This window comes from Podarcis melisellensis (assembly GCF_964234715.1).
Source record: "Podarcis melisellensis genome assembly, chromosome: 10".
Lineage (NCBI taxonomy): Eukaryota > Metazoa > Chordata > Lepidosauria > Squamata > Lacertidae > Podarcis > Podarcis melisellensis.
The window spans coordinates 20,883,959-20,900,012 of NC_138542.1; the positions used below are offsets into that span (position 1 = coordinate 20,883,959).

At 43.8% G+C, this 16,054-nt stretch overlaps 1 protein-coding gene across 1 annotated transcript in view; it reads right to left on the reverse strand.

Annotated features, from left to right (window-relative positions):
* Positions 1-16,054, reverse strand: part of CPED1 (cadherin like and PC-esterase domain containing 1) — a gene marked incomplete at its 5' end in the record, with an annotated part of 112,201 nt that overhangs the window by 48,983 nt on the left and 47,164 nt on the right. The window contains 11 exons of the mRNA XM_081929058.1: positions 77-245; positions 1,630-1,816; positions 2,624-2,668; positions 5,764-5,828; positions 7,206-7,262; positions 9,312-9,472; positions 10,453-10,557; positions 12,802-12,969; positions 13,522-13,594; positions 14,544-14,686; positions 15,162-15,318. Coding sequence (XP_081785184.1) covers positions 77-245; positions 1,630-1,816; positions 2,624-2,668; positions 5,764-5,828; positions 7,206-7,262; positions 9,312-9,472; positions 10,453-10,557; positions 12,802-12,969; positions 13,522-13,594; positions 14,544-14,686; positions 15,162-15,318 — 1,330 coding nt within the window. The remainder of the gene's footprint in view (positions 1-76; positions 246-1,629; positions 1,817-2,623; positions 2,669-5,763; positions 5,829-7,205; positions 7,263-9,311; positions 9,473-10,452; positions 10,558-12,801; positions 12,970-13,521; positions 13,595-14,543; positions 14,687-15,161; positions 15,319-16,054) is intronic.

Below are 16,054 nucleotides of genomic sequence, written 5' to 3' on the forward strand. Positions count from 1 at the left end.
CTGGAGAAGAATGCATGAAGCAACAAGGGTTGTACATGAGAAATTACTTCTACTATTCCATAAAATCAAACAGTACCTGCACAAAGCCACACACCATAAAGTCGTCAAACAATGGCAAGCTTGGGCGGTCTTCTCGGTAAATGATGATTTTGTACATGCTCACAACCTCGTGGAGTGATTGAGATCTATCTGTTACCAGGATATTTATTCTGTTTATTCCTAGTCCAAGAGGGTAATTTGCAACACTGTTGAAAAAAGCACAATAGCAAGAAAATATCAGCGAAAAGTAGAGCAACCTGTGCACTTTATAGCTTCTCATCGGAAGCCATAAAAATTTATAAGTTTTTTTTTCTTTTTTAAGATTATAGATGAACTGAAGGTTTATCTGATGACATGCAACTTTGACTTTCTGCCCCCCTGTTCTCATTAACATTTCCAATGCTCTTTTAGCTCTATATGTCTGGATTTGAGATCTCCATGGTTTTCAGTAGAGATGTTTATTTTAGTTCATAAAACACAGGTGTAGAGCACATTTTGGTTTCTTCCTTTAGCAATCTGCATGATTTCACTACAAAGCATTGTTCATGTTACTGAATGCGCATACATGTACATAATGGAGAGGAAGAGCATGGCAGCAAGCCCCATTCCCCAATCTACGCATGCACAACCAGTTCTGACCCAATTGGACATGGGTACAAGTCTACAGCGTGATGAAAACTGGGCTCATTATTGCATAGCTGGGAACCTTGTTTCTGGAGGGCTCTGGGCTATGTACACAGAGTGTACCTGTTCTGCAACTTGTACATGCAAAGGGATTGTAAATTCATTAACATACCCAGGTCAAAGCCTGCTGCAGCAAATCTGCATACACATCAAGTCATAGGTAAAATAGGTAAAGGACCCCCAGACAGTTAAGTCCAGTCAAAGGTGACTATGAAGTTGCAGTGCTCATCTCGCTTTCAGGCGAAGGGAGTCAGCATTTGTCCACAGACAGATTTCTGGGTCGTGTGACAACATTACTAAACTGCTTCTGGTGCAACAGAACACTGTGACGCATGGAAACGCCATTTACCTTCCCGCCGTAGTGGTACCTATTTATCTGCTTGCACTGGCGTGCTTTCAAACTGGCAGGAGCTGGGACAGAGCAATGGAAGCTCACTCCGTCGCGGGGATTCGAACCACCAACCTTCTGATCGGCAAGCGCAAGAGGCTCAGTGGTTTAGACCACAGCGCCACCCACGTCCCTATATATCAAGTCATATGAAGAGCACCACAGCATCAGGACCATTTTATTGGAGCAAACTGCTTAAAGGGGCATCTTAGAAACTGCTTCACCTGACAAATCTTCCATGTGAAGCAGCAAGCTCTTCTCCATGTGAACTACGAAACCAGTTAGCGATAGTCTGGAGGAATCTGCTACAGCAGGCCTTCCGAAGAAGCAAGACTATTGAGAGATAGACAACTAAGGCATAGTTGGAGAAGATCCACTGAAATCAATCTCCTTATGTCCATTAAAGTTGATGAGTCTCATCTCACTTGGATTTCACCCACATCGTCTTATCACTAGGATTTGTGTGTGTGTGTTTTAATTCCATGTCTCTTGAATAATAGCCCACTCTCCCAAAATACCTTGGTCCGTTCTTCTCATCCAGGTGGACTTCACAGTGACAGTTTGCAGGTTCTGCTCTAATCTTTATTGTCACCACATCAAATGGGACTTCAGAGTAGTATTCCTTGATCTTTGGGTCAAAATTAGGATTTAAATCCAAATGTGGATTGGTGAAGATCTGCTTGATATGAGGTAGGGAATCTTTATCTGTAACAAAAAGGGAAATCAGTTTTTTAAATAAGCAATTGGACATTATCAATGGCTTGACTCCTTATTCTTGGCCAAATTCTATTCCCTTCTGTCAGGCTTCTTTTCTTCTTCTTTTGCATATGAAAGTGGATTAAAAAAATCAGGTTTTAAATACAGTCATACCTTGGATTCTGAACGCCTTGTGAGTTGAACATTTTAGTTCCCGAACGCCGCAAACTCAGAAGTGATTGTTCTGGTTTGCGAATGTTCTTTGGAACCTGAATGTCTGACGTGGCTTCCAATTGGCTGCAGGAGATTCCTGCAGCCAATCGGAAACCATGCCTTGGTTTCTGAATGTTTTGGAAATCGAATGGACTTCTGGAACTGATTCCATTCGACTTCCAGGCTACCACTGTAATCCAAACTGTTTCTGATGGGCAGTTCCATGGTTCTTCCCCAAGCACCACATGAAGTAAGACCTTTAAACAATTAATATGGATTAGAGTGGTAAAAGATCTTCCCACAGATTAATTGAAACATTTGTGAGGGTAATGAGAGGGAAAATGTGGCTAATGATGGCAGTCTTGAAAATGAATCAATTTGCAAGGTAGTTACCGTATTGGAAGAAGGAGACTGAAAGTAGATGATGTTTTGTTTCCTTATAGGTCTATAAATCCACCATTAGTATTTCTCAGTGCCTAAATATTTATTTTACCCAAGCAACTAGTGAAAGCAAAAATCATCCTCCAAAAAGGTTACATGAATACAGCATGCAATTTTGTTGAATGAGCGCCACCTATTGCCCAAATCTTAGGTTTGACTTACCATGACTGCAGTGTATTTCTTTAGCCAGATTTAACAAACGCAAACCTAGAGAATAAACAAACACAATTCAGGATGGTTTGTGATACCTCTACGACATACGTCTGTATCTGAGAAGAAATAAAAATATCATAGGATTGCCATATTTCAAACAATGAAAACCTAGAGGGGTTTTTGCCTGTTTTGGCAAAATCAACATTTTTGAGCTACTTTTATGGAAAATCAGCAAAAACGGCTGCCATACTCCAGATTTTCCCAGATGTTTTCCCACCTGGACACTGCAGCCAACTGCAGCATTACAGATATGTCCGGGATGTATTGCAACCCTAAAATATCATGGCAGATAACTCTGCCAGTATCTGCAGAACAACCATGTCAGTTATAAAACAATTCTGATAATCACGGCCAAAAGCCACAAAGAGACCAATATGATAGAAATGGACAATACAGTGGTACCTCGGGTTATAGATGCTTCAGGTTACAGATGCTTCAGGTTACAGACTCTGCTAACCCAGAAATATTACCTTGGGTTAAGAACTTTGCTTCAGGATGAGAACAGGAATCATGCGCTGGTGGTGCGACAGCAGTGGGAGGCCCCATTGGCTAAAGTGGTACCTCAGGTTAAGAACAGTTTCAGGTTAATAATGGACCTCCAGAACGAATTAAGTTCTTAACCCGAGGTACCACTGTACTTTCCCTAAACGTATATCAAGAAGCAACAGCCTTATTCAAAGAGGGAAGAAAAGCACTCTGTAGGGGCCATTTTACTGACAGGGGAGATAAAATGTTGAAGGTGGGACTCATGCAATAACATCGCAAGCACCATCCAAAATGTGTTCATGGCTCCAGCACAGCCACATTTCCCACACTAAATAACCAAGAATGGTCAGGATAGAATCTGTATTTATGACAACACTCAAGCAACTGCTGTTAAGACCCGTCTTGTGCCCAATAAGCACAGGACACCTTTGCCCGGCGGTGCTGTGGCCCATAGATCGCAGCAAAATACTGGGCAAGGTTTTTTGCCCAGTATCTTCTCTGTGTGATGGGCTCATGGGAAAAAACTGTCCCATGAGCCCTTGTTGCAGCGGGGAGGGGAGGGAAGCCTATATAAGACTGCTTTCCTTGGAGCTCACAGCCATTTTGCTTTGAGAGCTTCCTGCCCACCCAGCAGCGGTTCTCACCCTGTGGGTCCCCAGATGTTGTTGGACTACAACTCCCATCATCCCTGAGCTCTGGCCTTGCTAGCTAGGGGTGATGGGAGTTGTAGTTCAACAACATCTGGGGACCCACAGGTTGAGAAAGGCTGGTAGAGCCTTCACTGAGCAGTTTAGGGTCGCTGGTTGACTGGGCCAGAAAGAATTTTTTCCCCTCTCAAGCTGATTGGCACTTGGTTGGTTTTCCCCCCACCTTTCTCTCAGTGAAATTATGCCTTTCCTTTGTTAGGCAGAAGAACGTTGTTTGTTTGTATAGGGGGGCCACCATAAGGGGCCTGAGGGGAGGACTGACCACAGCAAAACCCAAGCGTTGGTTCAGTATCTGCCTGGTTGGAATCTTCACCCTCATCCCCCAGTGAGACAGCTTTCTTGGCTTGCACCACGGCAAGGTTTAACACTGGCCGACTCCTGTCCTACAGGTTTGGAGCGATCCAAACCCAGCGGATCCATTCCATTAACCTGGGGATTGTGGAATGATGAACTAACTGATCCTGGGACCCAATGCCATGCCAACCCTTGCCCTGCCTGCTGCTGTCAATAATGACCGCTCCCCACACAAAACGAGGGGGCGCCCTTTGTGTGGTTGAGCGCAGCCCCTGGACCCTATGTGGTTCCATTAGCACAGGCTTGGCTTCACCTCCCCCCCCCCCGGTGGGATACCTGGAGGTCTCCGCCTACCTCAGCCAGTTGCCCAATCCCGCCTGGGGAGGCGTTGCCAAGGTGACCAGGCCAGTTAGGGGGAGGGACTACCTGCCCACACAATAGGGGGAGGGTCTTACCTGGGAATCCTCAGTTGGCTCCAGAGCTTCTCCCACCCTACCCACCCTCAGTTAAGACTTCTTTTGCAGGTTAACCTTTTCTCCACAGGTATGCAGGCACTGCTACGTCAGGGTCGCTGTTGAAGGGCCAGAAAGGAATTCTCCTGCATTGGCAGGTTTGCCTTTCCCGTAGCAAAACGTCACAACTTTGGTGGTATCAGGCCTTGGGCAGAATGCTTTCGTCTATCTTCCCCTAATGGGGGGCAGCAGTGACCCATGCCCCCCTTCTCTTTGTGGCAGCGATACCAGGGTTCCCCGTTAAAGGGGTTATTTTGAGGGGAGGCTTTGGCAGCACACCGAGAGGTTGTCATTGTTCTCCCCTGCGACGTAGGGGGCAGGCTCTCGCTGCTTGAACATATGTTCTCCAGAGCCAGCCCATACCCCCCCACACACACACTGGATAACCCTGATGTTCCCCCAATCCCCGAGCACAATTCAAAGTGTTGGTGCTGACCTTTAAAGCCCTAAACGGCCTCGGTCCGTATACCTGAAGGAGCTTCTCCACCCCCTATCATTCAGCCCAGACACTGAGATCCAGTGCCGAGGGCCTTCTGGTGATTCCCTTATTGCGAGAAGTGAGGTTACAGGGAACCAGACAGAGGGCCTTCTTGGTAGTGGCGCCCACCCTGTGGAACACCCTCCCATCAAATGTCAAGGAAATAAGCAGCTATCTTATTTTTAAAAGACATCTGAAGGCAGCCCTGTTTAGGGAAGTTTTTAATATTTAATGCTGTATTGTTTTCAACACTTGATTGGAAGCCGCCCAGAGTGGCTGGGGAAACTCAGCCAGATGGGTGGGGTATAAATTTATTATTATTATTATTATAAACACCCAATGCCTGAGCCATGGTCTACCCACATCTGAAATATAATCAAGTTGTGGCCAATATTAATCCCATAGCATGTTGTTTTGAGTCGTCATTCCCCATACGGGGGCCACCCAGGGTTTGGGGGACTCCGCCTGTCCACGCAAAGATTTGGCCTGATTTTATCCCAGCACCATTGTACAGTCTGGTTATTTTGCTGTTCTCATGGGTCACACTCTGCCCATAAGTGATTCCCTCCACCCCTGGAAATAGAACGAGAGAGAGAATACAAACTTTATTACCTTCGTGTTTTTCTCTAATTGCAGAAGATCTGGTTTTCATGCCACCCTTCTCTGAGTAACCAGTCCTAATGATGAAAAAGCAGAGAGATTTCTAAACTAACAAGTGCAAGGAAAGAAAACATCTACATACAACACTAGTGTGAGGTTGTTTCCCCCTCCCCTTACCCCCCCCCAAAAGCACTTTCCTTTCACTAGAATTCTTTTGGTAACTGCTGACATTAATAAAATGGAAGAAGCTAATCTGGAATAGTAAAGAAACCCATAAAGGAAATAGAGCTTGACCTTTGTAGATGGTCTTTGCTTCAATAATCTTTATAGGGAAAGATAATATAATTTAATCTAGCATGGGTCATATATATTTTTCATGGCATTCCATTAATAAGGGTTTAAAAATTCATTCAGTGAAAAGTTTCCATTGCATATGCAAAATGACATTTGCCAGAGGCTCGACTTTCCCTACAGTGTTGGGACAAAAGGTTATCACCATCATGTTATGCTTGTGAGTTTCTAAAATATTTGAATGCTGGACAGCGTGATCAAATTCTGCTACGCAATTCTGATGACCCTAATCACTGCTACTGATAAATGATTCACAGAAGCGAACAAATGAAGTTCCCTAGGAGGGACTCGCTGCTGTGCAACCCCCACTCAATTCAACAGGACTTGTAGGGGAATTTGTACACACTCAGTTGATGCAAACGGAGGTTGTGCAGTGACTGTATCTGTGCCCATTATTCCCTTTGCACCAGTTCTCCCACGGTGCTCATGCGACTGTTGTTGTTGTTGTTGTTGTTGTTGTTGTTGTTGTTGCCAGGGATGCAGGTGGAGCTGTGGTCTAAGCCACCGAGCCTCTTGGGCTTGCTGATCAGAAGGTTGGCAGTTCATATCCCCGCGACAGGGTGAGCTTTCGTTGCTCCATCCCAGCTCCTGCCAACCTCACAGTTTGAAAGCACGCCAGTGCAAGTAGATAAATAGGCACAGCTGTAGTGGGAAGGTAAACGCCGTTTCCATGCGCTCTAGTTTCCGTCACAGTGTCCTGTTGTGCCAGAAGCAGTTTAGTCCTGCCGGCCACATGACCCAGAAAGCTGTCTGTGGACAAACGCTGGCTCCCTTGCCCTGAAAGCGAGATGAGCTCTGTACACCATAGTCACTTCTGACTGGACTTAACCACCCAGGGGTCATTTACATTATTATTATTATTATTATTATTATTATTATTATTATTATTAACCACCCTCCATCCATACGTCTCAGGGCAGTTCACAGCATAAAAATACAAGATAAAAACACAAAATAAGTACAAGTGTTGCTTAAAAATTTCCTTTATACTTCTTCTTCTTCTTTTGTTTATACCCCGTCCATCTGGCTGTTTTGTTTATACCCCATCCCAACCACTCTGGGCAACTTTCAGCACATATAAACACATGCTTTTAAATTCTCACCTAAGGCTTGACCATTTGGTTTTCATCCAAGGCACGTTTCTGGAATCCTTGTTTTGCCTGTGGAAAAAGAGTAAATAATTCTTAAAAGTCCTTGATTCATAGTGCTAGAAGTATAAGGACTGAACGGGAGCATCTTTGCCTTGCCCAGTTGCAAAGAAACATTGGTCTAATATTAGGAATGTGATTTACAGAACCAAGTCACGTGGATCCTATGGCATTCTTCTTGTCTTACACATACACTATAGACGTTATCAATAATTCCTATCTTATAGCAGTGAACTGCATTCCTTTGTGGGTGATAAGTCAAAGCCAGATGTGGCCATGACCACTCTACTTCCTGATTTCACACACAAACCCATCCCCCACTACAATGCGAATTGTGGAAAAACTGCTTGTTCACTCTAACGGGAAATATTATTCAAATTACAGTATCAGTGTCTATTTGGTTTACAGTGGTACCTAGGGTTACATATGCTTCAGGTTACATACGCTTCAGGTTACAGACTCCGCTAACCCAGAAATAGTACCTCGGGTTAAGAACTTTGCTTCAGGATGAGAACAGAAATCGCGCAGCGGCGGGAGGCCCCATTAGCAAAAGTGGTACCTCTGGTTAAGAACAGTTACAGGTTAAGAACGGACGTCCAGAACAAATTAAGTTCTTAACCCGAGGTACCACTGTATTTGATTTGTCTCCCTTGCTTCTCCTGTAGAGAAAACACCTCAAACTCTGTTAAAATTGCGTAAAAAATCCATTTAAGCACACACACACAATAGCTGGCACCCTAATCTAACAGATTACTGAAGATAATGAGCCAGAATTGGAACTCAAAGGACAACTCCATTGTAGCCCTAGCCTGGAAATGGATATTGATATATAATGGGTCAGTGTGTCTGGCTGTTAACTAGAAGTAGGTTGAAGCCACCCAGCAACAGCTGTGCGCAGGATTCCTGGATTGCAGGGGGCTGGACCAGATGCTGAGCAAGATTTTGGACCTGTGACTCATGACTCCAAGATAAAGCCGAATGAGGTTCCTCCTAGCGGATAGGGACAGGGACATTACTGCCCCAGTGGCTTCCTTTTTAACCTCCATCTTACTTGAAAGGGTTTTTAATGAATCATCTCTCTAGGGCAGGGGTCAGCAAACTTTATCAGCAGGGGGCCGGGTCCACTGTCCCTCAGACCTTGTGGGGGGCCAGACTATATTTTGAAGGGGGGGAATGAACGAATTCCTATGCCCCTCAAATAAGCCAGAGATGCATTTTTAATAAAAACAAACATTCTACTCATGTAAAAAGCAGGCTCCACAAATAACCCAGAGATGCATTTTAAATGAAAGGACACATTCTACTCATGTAAAAACATGCTGATTCCTGGACGGTCCGCAGGCCAGATTTAGAAGGCGATTGGGCTGGATCCGGCCCCTGGGCCTTAGTTTGCCTACCCCTGCTCTAGGGAATAGATAGGGTGAAGCAGAACAATTGAGTACCTTGTGATCCTCGACAATCTCACTCCTGTTCCTTTTAAATTGATCCTAGTGTTTTGAAATGTTTTAACTCTTAATGCCAAGAAAGCTATTTGTATTTATAATTGACTAGATGATCCTAGAGGGGACGCAGGTGGCGCTGTGGGTTAAAGCCTCAGTGCCTAGGACTTGCCGATCGAAAGGTCGGCGGTTCGAATCCCTGCGGCGGGGTGCACTCCCACTGCTCGGTCCCAGCGCCTGCCAACCTAGCAGTTCGAAAGCACCTCCGGGTGCAAGTAGATAAATAGGGACCGCTTACTAGCAGGAAGGTAAACGGCGTTTCCGTGCGCGGCTCTGGCTCGCCAGATGCAGCTTTGTCACGCTGGCCACGTGACCCGGAAGTGTCTCCGGACAGCGCTGGCCCCTGGCCTCTTAAGTGAGATGGGCACACAACCCCAGAGTCTGTCAAGACTGGCCCGTACGGGCAGGGGTACCTTTACCTTTACCTTAGATGATCCTAGGGGTCCTTTCCAACTGCATGATTTGATGCAACAAAGTGTATTATTGCAGAAGTCCAAAGCGTTGTCATCTTTCCATGGAATCTATCTCTAAACCCAGAAATAGGGTCAAATTGCCACCTTACCCCTTTGCACGTGGTACTTTGTTAATGACGTGCAACTGTTCAAGTAAATTTGAAAGGAGCCAATGCAGAGACAGGATCGAGCCAAGTTTTTCCCCCGGATTCACCATACGATAAAGGTCATGCATCAAAAAGTGGGTCTTGGGAACAGTGGAGGGGAACAGCTGAAAGGAAAAAAAGTGAATGTGGATCAGATTAGTACAGACATGCAGTTTGTTAAGTTGTGGGTGAACATATCAGACGACACAGTGATTCTTCAAACAGCTCTTGTTTATTCACAGGCCAGAACAGAACAGAACTGAAGGGTTCAGTCAGCCTGCTTATATAGAGCTCCAGGACAATGTAACTGTAACAATTTTCTAAAACTATCCAATCACTGAAGGTCACTTTCGATCCCTTATTTGCGTAACTATCTACAGTATCCCCCTGCTGGCCCAGGGTGAGAACTTCAGTACATAACACAGTTGATTTATAGTTGTAGAAATATTTATAGACTGCTTAATCATAAAACTCAGTAACAACAACAACAAATTTATTACTTATACCCCTTCCATCTGGGTAAGCCTCCCCAGCCACTCTGGATGGCTTCCAACAGAATATTAAAAACACAATAAAACCATCAAACACTAAAAAACTTCCCTAAACAGGGCTGCCTTCAGCTGTCTTCTAAAACTCAGATAGTTGTTTAAATGGTGTGCATAGTTTAATTACCAATAAACCAGTTAAAGCCACAAAGCTGTTTAAAAATATACGTAAATAATTATCAATAGAACGCAAAATCAGTAAATCTTTTAAAGCAAATATAGCTAATTAAATTATATTACTGTGTAGGTTGAAATAAAAAATCATCTGGCATAAAAAATGATAGTGAGAGTGCCTATTTAATGTCAATAGGCAGGGAGGTCAAAATGATAGGTGCTGTCACACTAAACGATTTAATCCAACATTATGCAGCCCTTGTGAAATTACAAGTACACACCGATAAGTCTTTGTATCTCTTACTCGTTTAAAAAATAAGACATATTTTCCCCTATTTTCTTTCTTCCTGCTCTGGTGAATAAAAATCGTATCAAAGGTTTGTGGGGAAATATTCGCATTGACAAAAATGACTTGCTATAAAGCAAACCCACAAATGTTGGCTTACCACTTCATATTCTCCTAGATTCTGCAGCTCTTTTACAAAATTGATCAGTGGGTTTAGTTCTTCTAAAGTTAGACAATGGTCAGACTCCTTTGGGAGATGCTCTTGCTGTGAAAGGAAAGCAGAAGATCATAGGCAGTAGGGGAAGCCTTGGGTCCTAAGGCAAAGTACATGTGTTCTGAGGCAGACAGCTCTCTGCTACTGGCACCCTGACTCCTTGACCAATAAAAAGCTTTATTACTTTAATCTGTTAGGGTTTTATAAACTTGTCCTTTGCTGGAAGATGGACACATGCTTAATGACCACAACATCCAGAAGAAATCCACCTTGCATTGACTCACTGGACAGCTCCATACTTTTAAGGACCAACACATATTTCAAACACAGGACTTTCCCCCCAAAGAATGCTGTGAGTTACCCCCTCACAGAACAACAATTCCTAGCATTCTTAACAAACTATAGCTCCCATATTTATTTGCTGGCAGTCTTGTGTTGTAAATGTGTAAGGTAAGAAGGTCAAGTAAGCCTGGACAGTTAAGTCGAATCAAAAGTGACTACAGGGTTGCGGCGCTGAAATATACTTAGAGTCGAGTAGGAATTTCATGCTCTTTATTTCAGCTCATAGGAACAGTGATTGATTTCCCCCAAAACCTCAGGCTTTATATACATTATTTACAAAATGAGTACCGTCTGATTGGTTGATGTTTCTCTCCTGGCGCCTGATTGGGCTGCTGCTGCTGCAGGCCAATCAGTTGTTGCATCCTAGTATCGTACTGGCCTAATAGGCTGATTAACTTCCTCCTGGGGTCTAATTGGGCTGCTTCTGCAGGCCAATCAGGTTGTTGAGTTTTAGGATCCTACCTGCCTATTGTTCTAGGATCCAAGCTTAGTACGTAACAGGAGCTCATCTTGCTTTCAGGCCGAGGGAGCCAGCATTTGTCCACAGACAGCTTTCCGGGTCATGTGGCCAGCATGACTAAACCGCTTCTGGTGCAACAGAACACTGTGACGGAAGCCAGAGTGCACGGAAATGCCGTTTACCTTCCCACTGCAGCTGTACCTATTTATCTACTTGCACTGACATGCTTTTGAACTGCTAGGATGGCAAGAGCTGGGACAGAGCAACAGGAGCTCACTCCATCACGGGGATTTGAACCACTGACCTTCTGATCGGCAAGCAAAGAGGGTCAGTGGTTTACACTACAGCACCACCTGCATCCCCATTGTAAGTAAATGTGTACTGGTGTGCTTTAAGTGTATGGTTTGGATCTGCCGGCTGAAATCAAGTAAGTGAGTTTAGGATTGGGATATTGGAGGCACAGCTTCAAATACATCCTAGAATCATAGAGTTGGAAGGGACCACGATGGTCATCTAGTCCAACGCCCTGCAATGCAGGAATCTTTTTGCTCAACATGGAGCTTGAATCCAGATTAAGAGTCTCATGCTCTTCTGACTGACCCATCCAAGATACATAGGAAAGGCTGAAATGATCCATAGTTTGGAGGATTGTCAGCCTATACTTTCCTAACTTCTCCTGCCTGTTGAAGAAGGCCAAATGATTTTTTTTCATAGAATAAAAGAATGCAAACCATGTTCAGGATAAACAAAATGGTAGAAACAGGGTGAGCATACTATCTGAACTTATGAGATTCTACATCATGCCAGCAGCATGTTTCTGGAACCTCATATCTCTGCCCCATAGAATAGAATAGATAGTTTATTACGGCCATAGGCCCATATTCAATACATCATACAGCAAAACAGGTATAACAAAATAAAATTAATAAATTAAAATACGTTTAAATCAAGTACATCTCAAACCGTAAGTTTCTAAATTCCATTAAAATAAGAACAGTAGAGCACTTAAAATATCAAATTATCAATATAAATCAATATTATTTAGGCAAAATCAATAATCATAGAGTAATCCATTTTTCCTCTTATAAGCTAATACTGTTATCAGAAATCTGGCAACAGAAAGGGACCTACTCGGATCAGAATCTTGCAGTAAATGTATTAGCTGTGTTTCCAAGGAGTCACCCGAGATTTCCAATAATAAAGGGGACAAAAATCTGCCTCATAGCACAAGACACGACCCACCTCTGAGTTAAAATAGAGTACCATTAACATTAACCATGGTTAACACTGGTGCCAAGTTAAACCTGGTCGAGAGTAGCAGAGGATTTTTGAGAAAGAAGTGGCTGGGTTGGCAGGAGTATAGCCCTACTCTTATGCTGAACAAACACAGAAAAGCACAGATGTTTTACAGGGTGATCAGATTGTTGTTGGTTTTTTTTAAAAAAGCGACTAATTAAGTGTAATAAATATTAGATAAACAGATCTGCCAATACCTTAATCCCTGTTGATCGGTAAACGTTCTGCAAAGCCTCAAAGAAAGTAGAGGAAGATGACTGATTTGCTAAGAGAATTCTGAAAGTATCTCCAAGAAGGGTTTCTTTAACAGTTTGGTCCTGAAAATCCAACTCTCCGTCAGCTTGAAAATCAAAGTGTTCATGTACCTAGGAAGGTTATTAACTTAAGGTTATTAACTCATTCGGAGATGAATATTTATCAAGTGCACTACTCTCAGTACCTACAGTTTGACCATAAATATAGAATCCATCTGGGCTTGTTTATCAGAACAGAAAAGGTGTTTCACGTCACTGTTTCTGGGTTTACTTTTATGTTCACCGTTCCAGTGTGATGCTTTAAAGCACCGTGGTTTCTGCAGTACAGTGGTACCTCGGGTTACATATGCTTCAGGTTACATACACTTCAGGTCACAGACTCTGCTAACCCAGAAATATTGCTTCAGGTTAAGAACTTTGCTTCAGGATGAGAACAGAAATCGTGCTCCGGTAGCGCGGTGGCAGCAGGAGGCCCCATTAGCTAAAGTGGTGCTTAAGAACAGTTTCAGGTTTCAGTTTAAGTACGTACCTCTGGAATGAATTAAGTACTTAACCCGAGGTACCACTGTATAAGGAAACTTTACTGGGAATTTCTATAGGATTTCCTCTCGCTTAGCCACAGGCAGCTGCTCTTGTGGGGAAATGCTGCCGACGCTTGCTTACCTCAAGAATAACCGGATCCATAGAGCGGCTGAGCCCAACGTCAAAGGTTAGCATCTGAAAGCAGGAACTGCACCTGAAGTAAGATGACAGAAATGAAGAGTTGGTTCTGTCTTCAAAGGAGGCAATGACCTAAGATACAGATTTCAAAATGCACTACATCTCTCTCAGAAAGCCCCATTTTAATGACTACCTGTGAGTAATACTGTTGTGAGGGGTCTTTCATTTGTTTTTGTAGAGGGGGTGGAGATAGATTGTATGCATGAAACCAGGATTCAAATCCTGGAATAGCCAGGCTAGCTTCCTGGAGAGATAATGGCCCTCTAACTATGGCCATTAAGGTAACAAAGGAAGTGACTCTGTGCCAGACAAGAAATGGGTGGGGGCCCCTCCTTCAATTCGCTGGGAGTTGGAAAGACAAAGGCCAGAATTGAGAGTCAAATTATGTGAACTAGAAACTGGCAGGTGGCAGCAAGGCAGCAGGCTGAGAAGGCAAAGAGTGAGAGCCATGTCTGATTTCTGCCAGAATCGAAGGCAGGGGCAGGAGAAGCAAGACCCTCTTGGGGCATTGAGGCTGTGAGCCCCTCCACTGCAGGCTTAAGCTGTATATATGTGTAAATAAACCATATATTATAAAGACACCACAATCTCCGCTGACCCTCATTCAGAGGAAATTGAGCCCAGAAACCCTGGAATCTTGGACCGCTCAGAGATTGGGGTTGCCTGCAACAATACTTTAACCAGGAAGGAACAAAACACCTCGGAAAGTGTTCAGTGGCTTCAGATAGCAGATTCCAAGAAGATGTCTTTTAAAAAAAGAAGTATTTCTCCTTACCAACAGATACTTCTTTCTGTATCTATCGCTGTTTTAGACTCTGAGCGTTCAAATAAACCCATCAAGGAAAAGCTACATGGCTCCATTATGTCCCAGACTTTGGAAGCCAGGTCCAAGGCACCCTCATATTCCAAAGAGCATCTCTAAGAAAATTCAGCTTATTTCAATTTGTGTGCTTCAATCTCCTTACTGGCTGGAGGTCTTTGGTCCGGAAGAAGAGGCTTCACTAAAAACCTCAGTTATCAATAAGAGTTTGGTTATTGCTTCTTTCATGTCTTCCAGCGCCTGCTGTGGGGAACTGCCTTTCAAGACGGTTTCGAAAAAGGCTTGCAGCTGCAAATGAAAAGGGAAAAAAATGCAGGAGTTTTCAAAAGCCTGAATTATGTTGCATTTCTTCATCTTCATGAAATTCGTGAAGCCCAGCAAGAGATGGGAGCCAAGATTATATCTGTAATATGCAGTCTGGCTGAAATAAGGACCCTAACATACTATCAGCATCTACCAGATGCTGAAGTAACTGGCTGTACCACTATCCGGTCAAAGTCTAAAAGGGTGGAAATGATAGACAGAGAAAAACATGGGTGGGAACTTTAAAAAGAGAAAGAGATTGTCCTATTGTATTCTGCACATCTCTAGCTGATTTCAAAATCTGAGCACTCTCACCCGTGCATTTATAAAGCCAATTTTCATTTCAGTGCATGGTGAGTAAGATGCAAGAGCTTCTTACTCAAGTGGGGAAATAAAACAAACCAACAAACCAAGCATTTTTCAAGCTCTTTGGTAATAAAACTGAAATGCACAGGCTTACCTTGACTGAAAAGTGCTTCTTCTTGGGCGGATACCAGATGACAGCAGTTGAATGAATGAATGCCCGCAGAGGTGTTAAAGATGTCACCAGCACGTACACTTTGATGATGACTGAAATGTCTTGAATTTTAAAGGTGTCTTTAGCAGGTGATGGATGCCTGGAAAATGACAACACAGTGTTAGGCAAGGGCTGCTTCCTTTCTATCAAAAGTTCTTCCCTTCCTGTTTAACTGGCACAAAAATGCCTCCCATTATGTTCCTCAGTGCTGGTCCAAACATTTTCCTGCTGAAATGGAGCCAAAATGGTACCCCACCTTCTGAGGACCCATGAAAATATCTCACTGCACAATTCAGACACCAACCTTTGCCCTCCATTTCACAAAGCAGCAATATATCCCCAAAGCCTTGCAGAACCAGCGTGCTCCAATTTGGATACACCGGACACATTTTGACGCTATTTTAAAACCAGTTTAGCCATATGGTCGACATTTGCTTGCTTAATGCAAGCCATAGTTAACATTAGCTACAGTTTTGTCCGTTCAGATGACATGACAAGTTGTGATTGAACAAAAGCAGAAACGAAAGCCTCAGATGTTCTCCTTGCCGCCACAACAATGGGGGAGAGAAAATTGGTTGCATGTGAGCAGGGTCGCCAACTATATTTTTGTTGTGGGTGCTCAGCACCTGCACTGTGGGCCACACGACGCAACTTCTGGTGCCTCACGAAGCACCGGAAGTCACCTCCGAGGCCTCACGAGACCACAGAGATGCTTTCTAAGGTCTTGGAAACTGACTTTCAGTGGGACTGGAAGTCAGGTTCTGAGGCTAGGGTGTGTGTGCATGTAACATCATGACGTCACACACCCTGGGCACCCATAACCTGGGGCCCAAGTT